The sequence below is a fragment of the Balaenoptera borealis genome (assembly GCF_965194805.1).
Source record: "Balaenoptera borealis genome assembly, chromosome: 11".
Classification (NCBI taxonomy): Eukaryota; Metazoa; Chordata; class Mammalia; order Artiodactyla; family Balaenopteridae; genus Balaenoptera; species Balaenoptera borealis.
In genome coordinates, this window is record NC_138868.1 from 80,795,603 (window position 1) to 80,810,438 (window position 14,836).

Genomic DNA, 14,836 nt, shown 5'->3' on the forward strand with positions numbered 1-14,836 from the left:
TTCATTTGCTAAATGGCATTGTCTGTATAGGGCACAATGCCAGGTTTCTAATTTTCTGTTTGTTTCAGAGTTTAATTAGTGCAAGGCGTTCTGTAATGAGTTTAGTTCCTAGTTTGTTAGATCTTAACCTATCATCTTATGTAATTTTCTCTTCTAGGATACTCCTTTTGTAATATTAACTATGTAGTACTTTAGAGAAATTAGTCTTAAAATATAAATAATTTTATTGCTAATTATTTCAGCGATACATTTATGATTAGCTCATACTTCTCTTGTAAGTCCTCTGTGGTTTATTCAACCAAAGAATATCTAAAGTTAGGGAATGACTTGGCTGTGTATTTTAAAACCAAAAAGAGAGGTACAAATGGCATCAACTTAAGACTAGAACTCCTGCTTACTGTATTGTTAATATACATTTTCTGTGTTATTGTGTAGTAAATAAGACTATATTCACTTTACTGTGGTTAAATTTAATTACCTAGTATTAATTCCTAGTAAAATTGATTAATGTAACCTCTGGTGCCACTTAAAACTGTACCCTTATTTCCTCATTGTAGTTGTATATTTGTGTTCTCTAAAGCCTGAGAGAAAAACTCACTCATTAATTGATTAATAATTTTTAGAAAATTATTTTCATTTAATGAAAGCTTATAATCTTTTTTTTTTTTTGATTAGAGTCGAGTTTGCCCATTTCTTATAGACCCTTCTTCCCAAGCTACAGAATGGTTAAAGACACATTTGAAAGACTCACGTTTGGAAGTTATTAACCAGCAGGTGTGTATTACTTATAATTTAGATACCAACTAGTAATGGCATCTTGTGGTGAAAAGAACTATAATCAGAAAACATAGATTCAAAACTGAGTCTTATAACTTACCTGCTATGGGTCCTGGGGAAAGAAATGTAGCTTTCTTAGCTTTAGTCTTCTAATTTGTAAAAAGGAATAAGAATATTTGTTTGATTGCTTCTATATGCAAGGTGTTGATCTAAGCCCTGGGAATTTATAAGTGAGTAGTTCCTGCCCTCATGGAGATGACAATTAAGTAATTACTTACACTAAACAGTTAAATAAGCATTTACACTAAATTATAATTAAAGACAAGTATAGGATGCTATAGAAGTAAGTTACTTAGTTTGGAGAATTAGGAAAACCTCCTTGACTTTTTAATTTCCTGTCCCTGTAACTCATCAATGAGCATCTTTGTTGTGTCCCAAGATTTGACAGTTGGTCAATGAAATGTAATCATTGTGTTTTGTGTACTGACTTTTCACTGTCATGTTTATCTTGCCAAAGAAATTATTTTTGGTCAGTTTTTTTTTTTTTTTTTTTTGAGGAAGTCCTAGTGTATGTTTAATTTTTGTAGATATGCTTCAGGTGCTTGAAAAATTACCTCTTTTAGGTAATTGAGGTAATTGAAAATTTCTGCATCAATTTGAAATCATAGTAGAAAATTTAAAAAGGCTTTTTTATTGTTAATGTAAAAATCCTTTTTTTCTTATATGTCTATTTAAATTATTTATGAATTTATTTGATAATTTATTCAACTAAATTGAGTCATCACCAAGTACTTATAACTGGAAAAGCAATCATGAATAATCTGTATTGTTAACATACATATTAATTTTAAAATATTTGTGTTATTCCTGTTAATAGCTTCATTCATTATCTGTAAGGACTTTTGTAAATCTAAGGTAATAAAGGAATTCATATGTATTCTTATTTATTCTCTTAGGATAGTAACTTTATCACAGCTCTTGAGTTGGCAGTACGTTTTGGGAAAACCCTTATTATACAAGAAATGGATGGTGTAGAACCTGTTCTTTATCCATTATTGAGACGAGATCTGGTTGCTCAAGGTAAATGAATATTTGACAGTTTCCAGAGAGTAACTATTTTTTAAATCCAAAATAATTAACTTCATTAACTAACTTTGACATTTTTTGTCTTTTCACTGAATCTAAAGAGATGAAAACTTTTTGGGGAGTGGATTATAGTAATGTCATCAGAATCTAATAGTAACAGCAAGTCAAAAACTTAAAGTGCCTTTGTAAAAGAGGCACCATGTCAGGGTCTCCCACACCATTCCCAGGAACAGTATTTTACCAGGAAGACTCAAGGGATTCAGCACTCATGGCTTAGATTTATTGCAGGGAAAGGATGCAAAGCAAAGTCAGTAAAGAGAAAAGGCACATAAGGTGAAGTCAGGAGTCAAGAAACCAGGTGCAAGCTTCCAAGAGTCTTCTTTCATTGGAGTTACACAGAATGTGCTTAATTCCCCCAGGACTGAGTTGTGACAACACGTGTGAAAGTTGTCTACCAAGGAAGCTTATTAGAGACTCAGTGTCCAGAGTTTTTATTGGGGCTTATTATGTAAGCACACTCTGTCTAGCAGGTAGCAAAATTCCAGACTCCCCAAAGGAAGGCAGGTGTTCAGCGTAAACCGTATTGTTTGTACAAATAGTTTAAGCACAGTGGGCCACTCTTACCTATTCTGGGAATGGTGAGAACCTTAACAAAATCCAAATTCCCATACAATGGTTATGGGCCAACCTTGCAAGCAGGCCTCTCTAAGGATACTGGTCTTAGGACTGTTACGTTACCTCTTTTCTGTGCAGGCACCTAACCCAGACTTTGATGTTAGAAAAGTTATGTAAGAGCATGTTGTGCAAAATGTCATAGACATGTACTTATATTATATATAAGTACATACACTTACTTACACCACACACTTTGCTAGCACCACAAAGTTTAGAAAATTGGAGTTATTGGGGGCAAAGCAGAGAAATAGCAAAGAATGCACTATTTACTGATCACCTGTTATCCCACAAATAGGTATGCTTAGCCTAACAGTGGTTGATATGTTATGGAAAGAACCCTAGTAGTGGGACTGTTGCCAATGTAACCTGGACTTACTTCCTGGGGTTCAGTCTCTGGTCTCAGTCTGTTCTTTACTGGAGCAAATTCAGATCTGTTGAGCTACCTCTTGCTATGCTATCTTAAAGGGGGTGGAAATGAACCTTTAGGATCATCTGGATTTGACTCTCTTTAGTCTATATGCTGACCCTTGAGGGCTCATTAAATATATCTCGATGAGCTCTTATTGGTATTAGGTTTTAGCCATATCTGCTGCATTGTCTGAGAATGGAGTTTGACAAGGTCCCCTAAAATTGGATCTGGTAAAAAATGATAATATTCTACATCATGATTGGTTCACATGATGAACCACTATTCCAGATAGTTGTTCAGTGCTGTTTGGGTCAATTTGTTAATTTCTGTTCACTTCATTGAGAAAAAGAGAGTTACCTCTGCCCCTACCTTACTTTTTCCACCTTCAATCCAGAGTCACATGTGTTCATGTCACATCAGTTGAAGTCTGTTATCCCCTTTGAGTATACTTCAGATTGTCCTTTTCTACAGTTTTGAGTTCCTCATGAATAGCCATTTGTCATCATACATTTCCTGTGGGGACAGAGGATGGTTGTCCTAGAAAGACATAAAACAAAGCCTGTGTCCAAGTTCATTTACGTCCCAGTGTTCTTAATCTAAGCAACATGAACTGCCTTTCTACATAGTGATGTCAAAACAGGCACAAGTAATAGGAATAGAATGTACTTCTCCTCCTCAAATTTATGCAGTTCAAAAATCCCCTCAAATGTGTATTGATCAAAAAGAAGAGCAAGGTACAATTCCTCGTCAAAGTCTCATTGTTTTAAATTTCCTGTTTCCTGTGTTCCTAGTAGCTCAGCCAAGGCAGAAGATAGATGTAGCAGTTTGCAACTGTCAAATAGCTGAAGACCGCTTGACCAGCTAGCTATGTAGAAGTTGCTGAGGGAGAGGCTAGTGTAGTTGGCAAATAGTTTAAGTTTTACTAGCAATAGATGTCAAAATTATTTTTATTAATCATTCTAATCCTTTACAGTTATTTCCATTTGGGATTTGAGTATGGATTCGAGAGTTATAGTAGAGATGATAGCTAAACATTCTTGGTTGGCTCTTTTAGACCAAATTCTTCACTTTAGGCACGACTGCTTCATACAGGCATATGTATGTGCAACATAAAGAGTAACCTTGTGATTAATTGCTGTATCTGTTTCTAGAGGGTGGTTCTCCATATAGGTATGTCTTTGGTAGCCCAGCTGAGTCTAGGCGGCCTAATGGCCTGAACACAGCTAGACCAATGGTTCTCTAATGGTAGTGATTTTGTCCCCCAGGGGACATTTGGCAAAGACTGGAGACATTTTTGGTTGTAACAACTTGGTGCGTCTATTCCAAGGATATCTTTAAAATGTACAGGGCATCTCTTCATGACAAATAATTTTCCAGTACAAATTGTCAATAGTACTGAGATTGAGAAACCCTAAGGTAGCTCACCAGTTCTGACCCATTAATCTCTGTACTGGTATATTTCAGTTATTTTCAGGGTGACATGCTTTATAGCCAAGAGCACTACTTGAAGCCAGTTCATTGTACAGAATATTCCATGCTATAGGTTGCCAAAAATTTTACCTTTGGATAGTGGATGGCTGTAACATTCCATTGGATTTTCTTATCTGTGAGATTTTCTTGTAGACATCTGTAATTCTGTGCATCTGAAAGATACAGGGCTCAAAGACAAGGATTGGTTTACAACTGCTTGTATTACTTCCAGAGTTTGCACTACTTGCAGCTTTACAGGAGCTGCCATTCAAACTTAGCCACATGTTTGTTGACCAGATAAATTATTAGGCTGTAGTAAAATTTTCAGGTGTGGAATATGCTGCTTCTAGTAAGTGAAGAAGGTATTCAGTTGTTGGTTTTCTTTCTTTGTATATAGTGGCTATAAAGCCAGCAGTTTATTCTTAATAGGCTGTGGGACATTTCCTTGAGCAATGTTGATTTGATTATTTTTGTGGCCGGGTTTTTTGTTTATCTTCATATAAGTCCCATCATCTTTAGTTAGTTAAGCTTGAAAGGTTTACAATACAATGTGAGCAATTTTATCAGTGGAGACCATTACCAAGATGTTACCTATATGATGGAATGTTTGTACCCATATGGCAGTTCACATGGTACTTGGATTTCTCTAATTCAGATGATAATATATTTCTGAAGAGTTTGGACCTGTTAAGGTATACTGCATATAAGAGATGAACTGATTTTCGTCTTCTTCCCAGGGGAATATAAAAAAGAAATCATTAATAATCATTAGCAGTGTTCAACTATCTGCTGTGAGCAAAATATTTTTAATCATCGCTGTGTCAAGCATTGTGGAAGCAGTGGTGGCCACTTCCTGGTTTAAGTTTCATGGTCATAATAAACGTTCAAGCAACTTTTATTTTGAAATCCAGACAGATAAAATTGTGTAGCACTCTTGCCTGCTGTAAAAAGAATAACTTTCTTTTTCACTTCCTAGCATGATGCATTTCTTTCAACTATAAATATTGGCCAGATTTGGGTACACTTTATAGGCAGATCTTGCCTGTATCTTTGGCTAATTGTTACAGAAGTCATCAAGGCATCACAATAAACATAGCCAATTAATATATCTGTACATACAGGTGCTCCAAATCTATTAGATATGTTAACCAAAAAAATCGAAACAAAATATACTCAAGCCTGATCCAGGTTCAGAAACCAAAATAATAGCCATGTAAATTGAGGCTTCCCCTGGAAAGAGAACGTGAGACCGAATCTTGTACTTGTGCCTAATCATTCTGTTTCCACAGTTCTCTAAAGTACAGTACAGATTTTGTGCCCAGGAGAAAAACGTAGTCAAAATTAACTCCATCGTAGGTTAACTCCAATGTAAATTAAGACTTTATACAGTTAAGACTGTGTTGGACTTTTATAGTTCTACATGTAATATTTTCTAAGAGTAGTATAGGAGACTTATGTCCAAGGGTCTTTATATACAATGAAACATTTATTTTGAAATATTTTTAAAAATGTTATATCAGAATAATGCATTGGTGGGTTACACAGTCAAATAGTATAGGATGGCAGGAGTGTTCTTTCCCTCCTCTCTTCTTACAAGAGAAAATCAGTTACTTTTTAATTTTCACTTTTTATTGAGATACACTTACAAATGTATAGCTTAATGATTTTTACAAATGGAATACACTTCTATAAGCACCCTTCTAGAATACACTTCTATAAGATCAAGATACAGAACTTTTTCAGCATTCCAAACTCCCTTATTTACCACTGTCCCCCACAAGGATAACCACATTCCTGCCTTATAACAGATAAGTTTTGCTTGTATTTGTACATTGCATAAATGAGAAAGAAAAAAGCAGCACCTGACTACTATGGGCTGGAAGCTGGCCAGGCTCTACAGCTTGACCATGGTGTTCTCCTGTTGAACATAAACCATTTCACAGACCACCATCAACAGGCAGGTCACTCTGTGACCATAAGCATGTCAGCGCACAGAAACGAGGACACTTTCCATGCCACAAAAATAACTAAACATCCTCCTCTCCCTGCTAATATGAGTGACTTCTGCTTTTTTACCCATATAGCTTAGTCTGACACCATTTCTGACACCTCCTAGATATCAACAAAATTATCGATACCAATCATAGAATTGTCTGGTCTTTCTGATAGCATCCATTCCCCAGCAAAACCGCACTTTCTTTGAACCATTCTAAAATCACCCAGCGTTAAGTCCATCTTCTATAAAAAGCATCTCTGAATACCTTTTTACTGAGACAAGGTGCAGTCTCCCATGGTGATCTATCTTTCATTGTAAGTTGCCAGTATACCCTAGCTGAGGCCCTTTAAACTGAGTTTATGTTTTAACTAATTAGTTAACTGAATAATTTTTAATTGAAGTATAGTTGATTTACAAAATTATATTAGCTTCAGTTGTACACATAGTGATTAAATGTTTTTATGGATTATACTTCGTTTAAATTAATTACAAAACAGTGGCTGGCTGTATTTCCCTGTGCTGTACAGCAGCGGCCTCAACCTTTTTGGCACCAGGGACTGGTTTCATGGAAGACAGTTTTTCCACAGATAGGGTGTGGGGGATGGTTCAGGTGGTACTGGTCCGCGGCCCAGGGGTTGGGGACCCCTGGTGTACAGTATATCCTTGTTTATACGTAGTAGTTTGTATCTCTTAATACCATATCCCTGTCTTCCCCTTCTCCCCTTCTCTCTCCCCACTGGTAAGCACTAGTTTGATTTCTGTTAGTCTGTTTGTTTTGTTATATACTTTGACTTGTTTTATTTTTTAGATTCCACATATAAGTGGCAATATAGAGTGTTTGTCTTTCTCTGTCTGACTTATTTCACTAAGCATAATACCCTCTAGGTTCGTCCATGTTACTGAAAATTGCAGAATTTCTTTCTTTTTTATGGCTGAGTAATATTTCATTGTGTGTATGTGTGTGTGTATATATTTTCAATATATATTAATATATATATGGTATATACATATATATCACATCTGTTTTATCCATTCATCTATTAATGGACACTTAGGTTGCTTCTGTATCTTGGCTATTGTAAATAATGCTGCTATGAACATTGGAGTACATATACTTTTCAAATTAGTGTTTTTGTTTACCTTGGAGGTTTACCCAGCAGTAAAATTGCTGGATCATATGGTAGTTCTATATTTAGTTTTTGGAGTAGCCTCCATACTGTTTTCCACAGTGACTGTACCAATTTACATTCCCACCAGCAGTGTACTAGGGTTCCCTTTTCTCTACCTCCTCGCCGCCATTTGTTATTTGTGGTCTTTTAAATGAAAGCCATTCTGCCAGATGTGAGGTGATAGCTCATTGTGGTTTTGATTGTATTTCTCCAATGGTAGCAGTGCTTAGAATTTTTTCATGTGCCTGTTGGCCATCTGCATCTCTTCTTTGGAAAATGTCTGTTCAGGTCTCCTGCCCAATTTTTAATCGGGTTGTTTGTTTTTTGATGTTGAGTTATATGAGCTGTTTATATGTTTTGGATATTAATCCGTTATTGATCATATCATTTGCAAATATTTTCTCCTGTTCAGTAGGTTGTCTTTTTGTTTTGTCAGTGGTTTCCTTTGCTGTGCAAAAGCTTTTAGGTTTGTTTGATTAGGTCTCATTTGTTTATTTTTGCCTTTTTTCCTTTTGCCTGTGGAGGCAGATCCAAAAAATATTGCTATGACTTATCTAAAAGAGTGTTCTGCCTTCTCTTTTAGGAGTTTTATTTTTTCAGGTCTTACGTTTATCTCTAATCTGTTTTGAATTTATTTTATATATGGTGTGATAAAATGTCCTAATTTTATTCTTTTACATGTAGCTGTCCAGTTTTTCCAGCATCACTTATTGAAGAGACTGTCTTTCCTCCATTGTATATTCTTGACACATTTGTTGTAGATTAATTGACCATAAGTGCATGGGTTTCTTTCTAGGCTCTCTATTTTGTTCCATTGAACTGTGTGGCTGATTTTCTGCCAGTATCATGCTATTTTGATTACTGTAGCTTTCTAGTATATTCTGAAGACTGAGAGCATAATACCTCCAGCTTTGTTCTTTTTTCTCAAGATTACTTTAGCAATTTGGGGTCCTTTGTTGTTCCATATAAATTTTAGGATTATTTGTTCTAGTTGTGTGAAAAATGTCATGGGTATTTTGATAGGGATTGCATTGAATCTTTAGATTGCTTTGGGTGCTATGGATATTTTAACAATATGAATTCTTTCAATGGCAGAACACGGAATATCATTCCATTTCTTTGTATCAGCTGCAGTTTCCTTCTTAAATGTTTTATAGTTTTCAGAGTGGGTTTTGCACATCCTTGGTTAAGTTTATTCCTCAGTGGTTTATTCTTTTTGATGTGATTTTAAACAGGATTGTTTTCTTGCTTTCTCTTTCTCATAGTTCATTGTTAGTGTATAGAAAAGCAACAGATTTCTGTATATTAATTTTGTGTCCTTCAACTTTACTGAATTCATTTATTAGTTCTAATAGTTTTTTGGTGGAGACTTTAGGGTTTTGTTTATATAGTTTTATGTCATCTGCAGATAGTAGCAGTTTTATTTTCCCTTCCAATTTGGATACTCTTTATTTCTTTTTCTTGTCTGAATACTGTGTCTGGGACTTCCAATACTATGTTGAACAGAATTGGTGAGATTGGGCATCCTTCTCTTGTTCCTGATTTGAGAGGAAAGGCTTTCTTTTCACCTTCTCACCATTGAGTATGATGTTAGCCATGGGTTTGTCATAAATGGCCTTTATTATGTTTAGATATGCTCCCTGAAAACCCACTTTGATGAGAGTTTTTATCACGAATGGATGTTGAATTTTGTCAAGTGCTTTTTCTGTGTTTATTGAGATGATCATATTATTTTTATTCTTTCTTTTGTTAATGTGATGTATCATTGACTGATTTGCGAGTATTGACCCTTGCATCCCTGGAATAAATCCCACTTGATGATGGTGTATGATCCTTTTTATTTATTGTTGAATTGGTTTGCTAATATTTTGTTGAGGATTTTTTCATCTGTATTCATCAGAGATATTGGCCCTTAATTTTCTTTTGTTGTAGTGTCTTTGTCTGGTTTTATTATCCAGGTAATAGTGGCCTCATAGAATGAATTTGGGAGTGTTCCATCATCTTCAGTGTTTTGTAATACTTTGAGAAGGATAGGCATTAACTCTTCTTTATGTGTTTGGTGGAATTCCCTTGTGAAGCTAGCGGGTCCTGGATTTGCTGGGAGGATTTTTGTTACAAATTCAATTTCACTGTTAGTAATTGGTATGTTCAGATGGTCTCTTTCTTCCTTGTCAGGTTATATGTTTCTAGAAATGTGCCCATTTCTTCTGGGTTGTCTATTTTGTTGGCATATAACTGTTCATAGTATTCTCTTATGATTTTTTATATTTCTGTGATAATGGCTGTAATTTCTCCTCTTGCATTTCTTCTTTTGTTTATTTGCGTTTTCTCTCTTTTGATGAGCCTGGCTAAAGGTTTATTTATTTTGTTTATCTTTTCAAAAAACAAGTTCTTGCTTTCATTGACCTTTTCTATTGTTTTTTGTCTCTAATTTTATTTCTTTAATTTTATTTCCTCTCTAATATTTATTATTTCTTTCCTTCTGCTGACTTTGGGCTTTATTTGTTGTTCATTTCCTAATTCCTTTAGATGATAGGTTAGGTTGTTTATTTGAGATTTTTCTAATTTCTTGAGGTGGGCCTGCATTGCTGTAAACTTCTCTCTTAGAACTGCTTTTGCTGCATCCCATAGATTTTGGCAAGTTATGTTTCCATTATATTTTGTCTCAATGTATTTCCTGTTTTCCTCTTTAATTTCTTCATTGGCTCACTGGTTTTTCAGTAGCATGTTGTTTATTTCTCACATATTTGTGCTTTTCCCAGTTTTCTTCCTGTAATTGATTTCTAGTTTCATACTGTTGTGGTCAGAAAAAATGCCTGATATAATTTCTGTCTTCTTAAATTTGTTGAGACTTGTTTTGTGTCTTAGCACATTATCAATCCTGGAGAACATTTCATGTACACTTAAAGAGAATGTGTATTCTGCTCTTTTGGGGTAGAATGTCCTGTAGATATCTATTAAGTCCAACTGGCCTGTTGTGTCATTTAAGACCCTGTTTCCTTATTGATTTTCTCTCTGGATGATCTGTCCATTAATGTAAGTGGTATGTTAAAGACTCCTCCTATTCTATTATTGTCAATTTCTCCCTTTATGTCTCTTAGTATTTGCTTTATATATTTAGGTGCTCCTGTATTAGGTGCATACATGTTAACAAGTGTAATATCCTGTACTTGTGTTGATCCTTTTATTATTACATGATGCTCTTCTATGTCTTTTGTCATAGACTTTGTTTTAAAGTCTACTTTGTCTGATATGAGTATTGTTACCTCTGCTTTCTTGTTATTTCTATTTCCGTGAAATCTCTTTTCCATCCCTTCACTTTCAGTTAGTGTGTCTTTAGCTCTGAAGTCAGTCTCTTGTAAGCAGCACATAGATGGGTCTTTTTTATTATTTATTTATTTATTTATTTTCTGGTTTTTTTTTTTTTTTTTAACATCTTTATTGGAGTATAATTGCTTTGCCATGGTGTGTTAGTTTTTGCTTTATAACAAAGTCAATCAGTTATACATATACATATGTCCCCATATCTCTTCCCTCTTGCATCTCCCTCCCTCCCACCCTCCCTATCCCACCCCTCTCGTTGGTCACAAAGCACCGAGCTGATCTCCCTGTGCTATGCGGCTGCTTCCCACTAGCTACCTATCTTACGTTTGGTAGTGTATATATGTCCATGCCACTCTCTTACTTTGTCCCAGCTTACCCTTCCCCCTCCCCGTATCCTCAAGTCCATTCTCTAGTAGGTCTGCATTTTTATTCCCGTCTTGCCCCTAGGTTCTTCTGACCATTTTTTTTTTTTTTTAGATTCCATATATATGTGTTAGCATACGGTATTTGTTTTTCTCTTTCTGACTTTATTTTTTATTACTAATGACAGTCTCTAGGTCCATCTACCTCACTACAGATAACTCAGTTTCATTCCTTTTTATGTCTGAGTAATATTCCATTGTATATAAACAGCACATAGATGGGTCTTTTTTAATCCAATCATCCACCCTATGTCTTTTGATTGGAATATTTATTACATTGACATTTAAAGTAATTATTGATAGGTATGTCCTTATTGCCATTTTGTTACCTGTTTTCTGGTAGTTTTGAGTTCTTTTTTGTTCTTTTTTTTCTTCTTTTAGATTCTTCCTTTGTGGTTTGATGATTTCCTTTCATGGTATGCTCGTGTTTCTTTCTTTCTAATTTTTGTATATCTATTGTAGGTTAGGTGGTTTTTCCTTTTCAGCACTTTGAGTATACCATGCCACTCCCTTCTAGCCTGCAAAGTTTCTGCAAAAATATTAGTTGGTAACCTTCTTTAGGTTCCCTTGTATGAGACTCTTTGTTTTTCTCCTTCTGCCTTTAGAATTTTCTCTTTAACTTTTGCTGATTTAATTATGATATGTCTTGGTGTGTGTCTTTTTAGTTCATCTTGTTTGGGACCCTCTGTGCTTCTTGTACCTGGATATCTGTTTCCTTCTTCAGGTTTATGAAGTTTTCAGCCATAATTTCATCAAATACATTTTCTACCCTGTTCTCTCTCTCTTCTCCTTCTGGGACCCATATAATGCAATGTTGGTATGATTGATGTTGTCCCAGAGATCCCTTAAACTGTTCTTCTTTCTTTCATCCTCTCTCCCTCCCTCTCTTCCTTCCTTCCTCCCTCCCTCCCTTCCTTCCTTCCTTTTCTGCCTTCTTCCCTTCCTTTCCTGATTTGGTTATTTCTGTTATTCTATCTTCCAGATCACTTTTGTGTTCTTGTGTATCACTTAGTCAGCTGTTAATCCTTCTATTGTGTTTTCCATTTCAGTTACAGTATTCTTCAATTCTAACTAATTCTTTTTTATATTTTCTAGTTCATTATTAAAATTCTCACTGTGTTCAGCTATTCTTTTCCCTGCTTCAGTTAGCATTTTTTATTACTAATGCGTTGAACTCCTAATCTGGTAAATTTTTTATTTCTGTCTCATTAGTTGTTTTTTTCAAGGATTTTCTCTTGCTCTTTCAATTGAGGCAAATTCCTTTGTCTTCTCATTTTGCTTAACTTTCTCTGTCTTTATGAAATTAGGTGAAACTGTTGCCTATTGCAGTCTTTAATGGGTGCCTTTGTGTGGTACAGTCTGCTGAATCTGATGTGAACACAGAACCTGTCTTTCCTCAGGTTTGCTGGCAGCTATCACCTTGGTAGGAGGCTGGAGATGGAGTTGTTAGATCAGAGCCAGGTGTAGCTGGGGCTTTTTCTCTGCTCAGTGGCCATCACTGCTCTGTAGGGGGTGGGGTCTGTTCCCAAGTTTCTGGAGCAGACTTTTTTTTTTCTCTCTTTTGTTGGATTTTTTTTTTTTTTTTACATCTTTATTGGAGTATAATTGATTTACATTGTTGTGTTAGTTTCTGCTGTATAACAGAGTGAATCAGCTGTACGTATACATATATCTCCATATCCCCTCCCTCTTGCGTCTCCCCCCCCACCCTCCCTATCCCACCCATCTAGGTGGTCACAAAGCACTGAGCTGATCTCCCTGTGCTATGCGGCTGCCTCCCACTAGCTATCTATTTTACATTTGGTAGTGTATATATGTCCATGCCACTCTCTCACTTTGTCCCATCTTACCTTCCCCCTCCCAGTGTCCTCAAGTCCATTCTCTATGTCTGTTTCTTTATGCATGTCCTGCCCCTAGGTTCTTCAGAACCATTGGTTTTTTTTTAGATTCCATATATATGTGTTAGCATATGGTATTTAGTTTTCTCTGACTTACTTCACTCTGTATGACAGACTCTAGGTCCATCCACTCACTACAAATAACTCAATTTCATTTCTTTTTATGGCGGAGTAATATTCCATTGTCTATATGTGCCACATCTTTATCCCTTCATCTGTTGATGGACACTTAGGTTGCTTCCATGTCCTGGCTATTGTAAATAGCGTGGAGCAGAAGTTTTGAGGGTTGGGTCCGAGCTGGCTCCATTCCCCTGAAGTGTGTTTTCTCCTCAATCCCAGCACCAGCATTCTTGCCCAGGAGGGGAGCAGTGCTCGGGCAAGAGGGGCTGGCATGGGCACTTGGCGTTGGTCTGGGTGCGAATTGTGGCTGTCTGACCACAGACAGAAATCATGGCTGCTCTGATGTGCTGCCTGTGTAAGTACCAGTAATGGCTGCTCCCACCCTGCTCAGACACGCTTTAGGTCTGAGTTGCTTTTGCTTCTCACAGCTGAGCTTTCTGCTCAGCTGTAGCAGCCCTCACCCCAGTGAGGCTGGAGCAGTTGCTAGACTTAGACTGGGGTACGTGCTGGGGCAGTCACAGGAAACCAGTCAGCCACCCATGCAGTTTCAATCCACCCTCTCCGCCTTGTTTTGGAAGTAAGCAAGCGAGCATGCGCTCCTCATGAATGGAGTCCAGGCTTCTCGCAGCCCTCCTGTTAGCTCCCCCAGCCCTCCAAACAGCAAGGAGACTCACATTCTCAGTGTCTGACCTTTGGACAAGGATGCCCAATTTGTGACTCAAACTGCCTACTCCCTAGAGAGGATCTCTGCCTGTGTGATCCCTCTTCTTCTGAGTCCCCTCCCAGGGGCACAGGTCCAGACCTGATAGCTTCTCATCCCTTTATACCCAATTCTATATGGATCTTTCTTACAGTCTTCTAGTTCTGCTAGTCTACAGTTAGCTTTCAGTGAGAATTGTTTCACATGTAGACATATTTTTGATGTGTTCTGCATCCTCCTGCTTTGCCATCTTGATTTCTTCTCCCTGAGTTAATTTAGTTTTGTTTGTAATCTATATTCTGTGTATATATCAACTTAGATTAATTTTTTTAAGTGTTTGTCTATTGCATTTAATTTGTCAAATGTATTGGTGTGTTTTTATATAATATTCTTATAACTTTAAAATTTCTGTGAGTTTTTCAATAATGTGTCTTTTTTTCGACATTGATAATTTTTTTTCTCTTTTTCTTTGGTAGGTCTTGATAGCAGTTTATCAATTTTACTGCTTTTTTCAAAATACCAATTTTTAACTTTGTTGATTTTCTCTATTGTATTTTCAATTTTTGCTTTTTATTTATTTTATTCTTAATATTTTCCTTAGATTTTATTTGGTTGTCTTTTTTCTAGATTCTTGAAATGGAAATTCAAAGTATTGATAATTCATTATTTTCTTTTTCCTAATATATGCATTTTTTTTGTCTATAAACTTTCTGCTAAGCCCTTCTTCAGCTTCATACCACAAGTTTTGGTTTGTATTTTTTTAATTCATAAGTTACTTATTGCTTTTGTT

At 36.0% G+C, this 14,836-nt stretch overlaps 1 protein-coding gene across 4 annotated transcripts in view; it reads left to right on the forward strand.

Moving 5' to 3' along the window:
• Nucleotides 1–14,836, forward strand: part of DYNC2H1 (dynein cytoplasmic 2 heavy chain 1) — a 365,046-nt gene that overhangs the window by 143,832 nt on the left and 206,378 nt on the right. For all 4 annotated transcript variants that reach the window (XM_082339858.1, XM_082339859.1, XM_082339860.1 and 1 more), the window contains exons 64-65: nt 676–774; nt 1,734–1,857. In XM_082339858.1, coding sequence (XP_082195984.1) covers nt 676–774; nt 1,734–1,857 — 223 coding nt within the window. The remainder of the gene's footprint in view (nt 1–675; nt 775–1,733; nt 1,858–14,836) is intronic.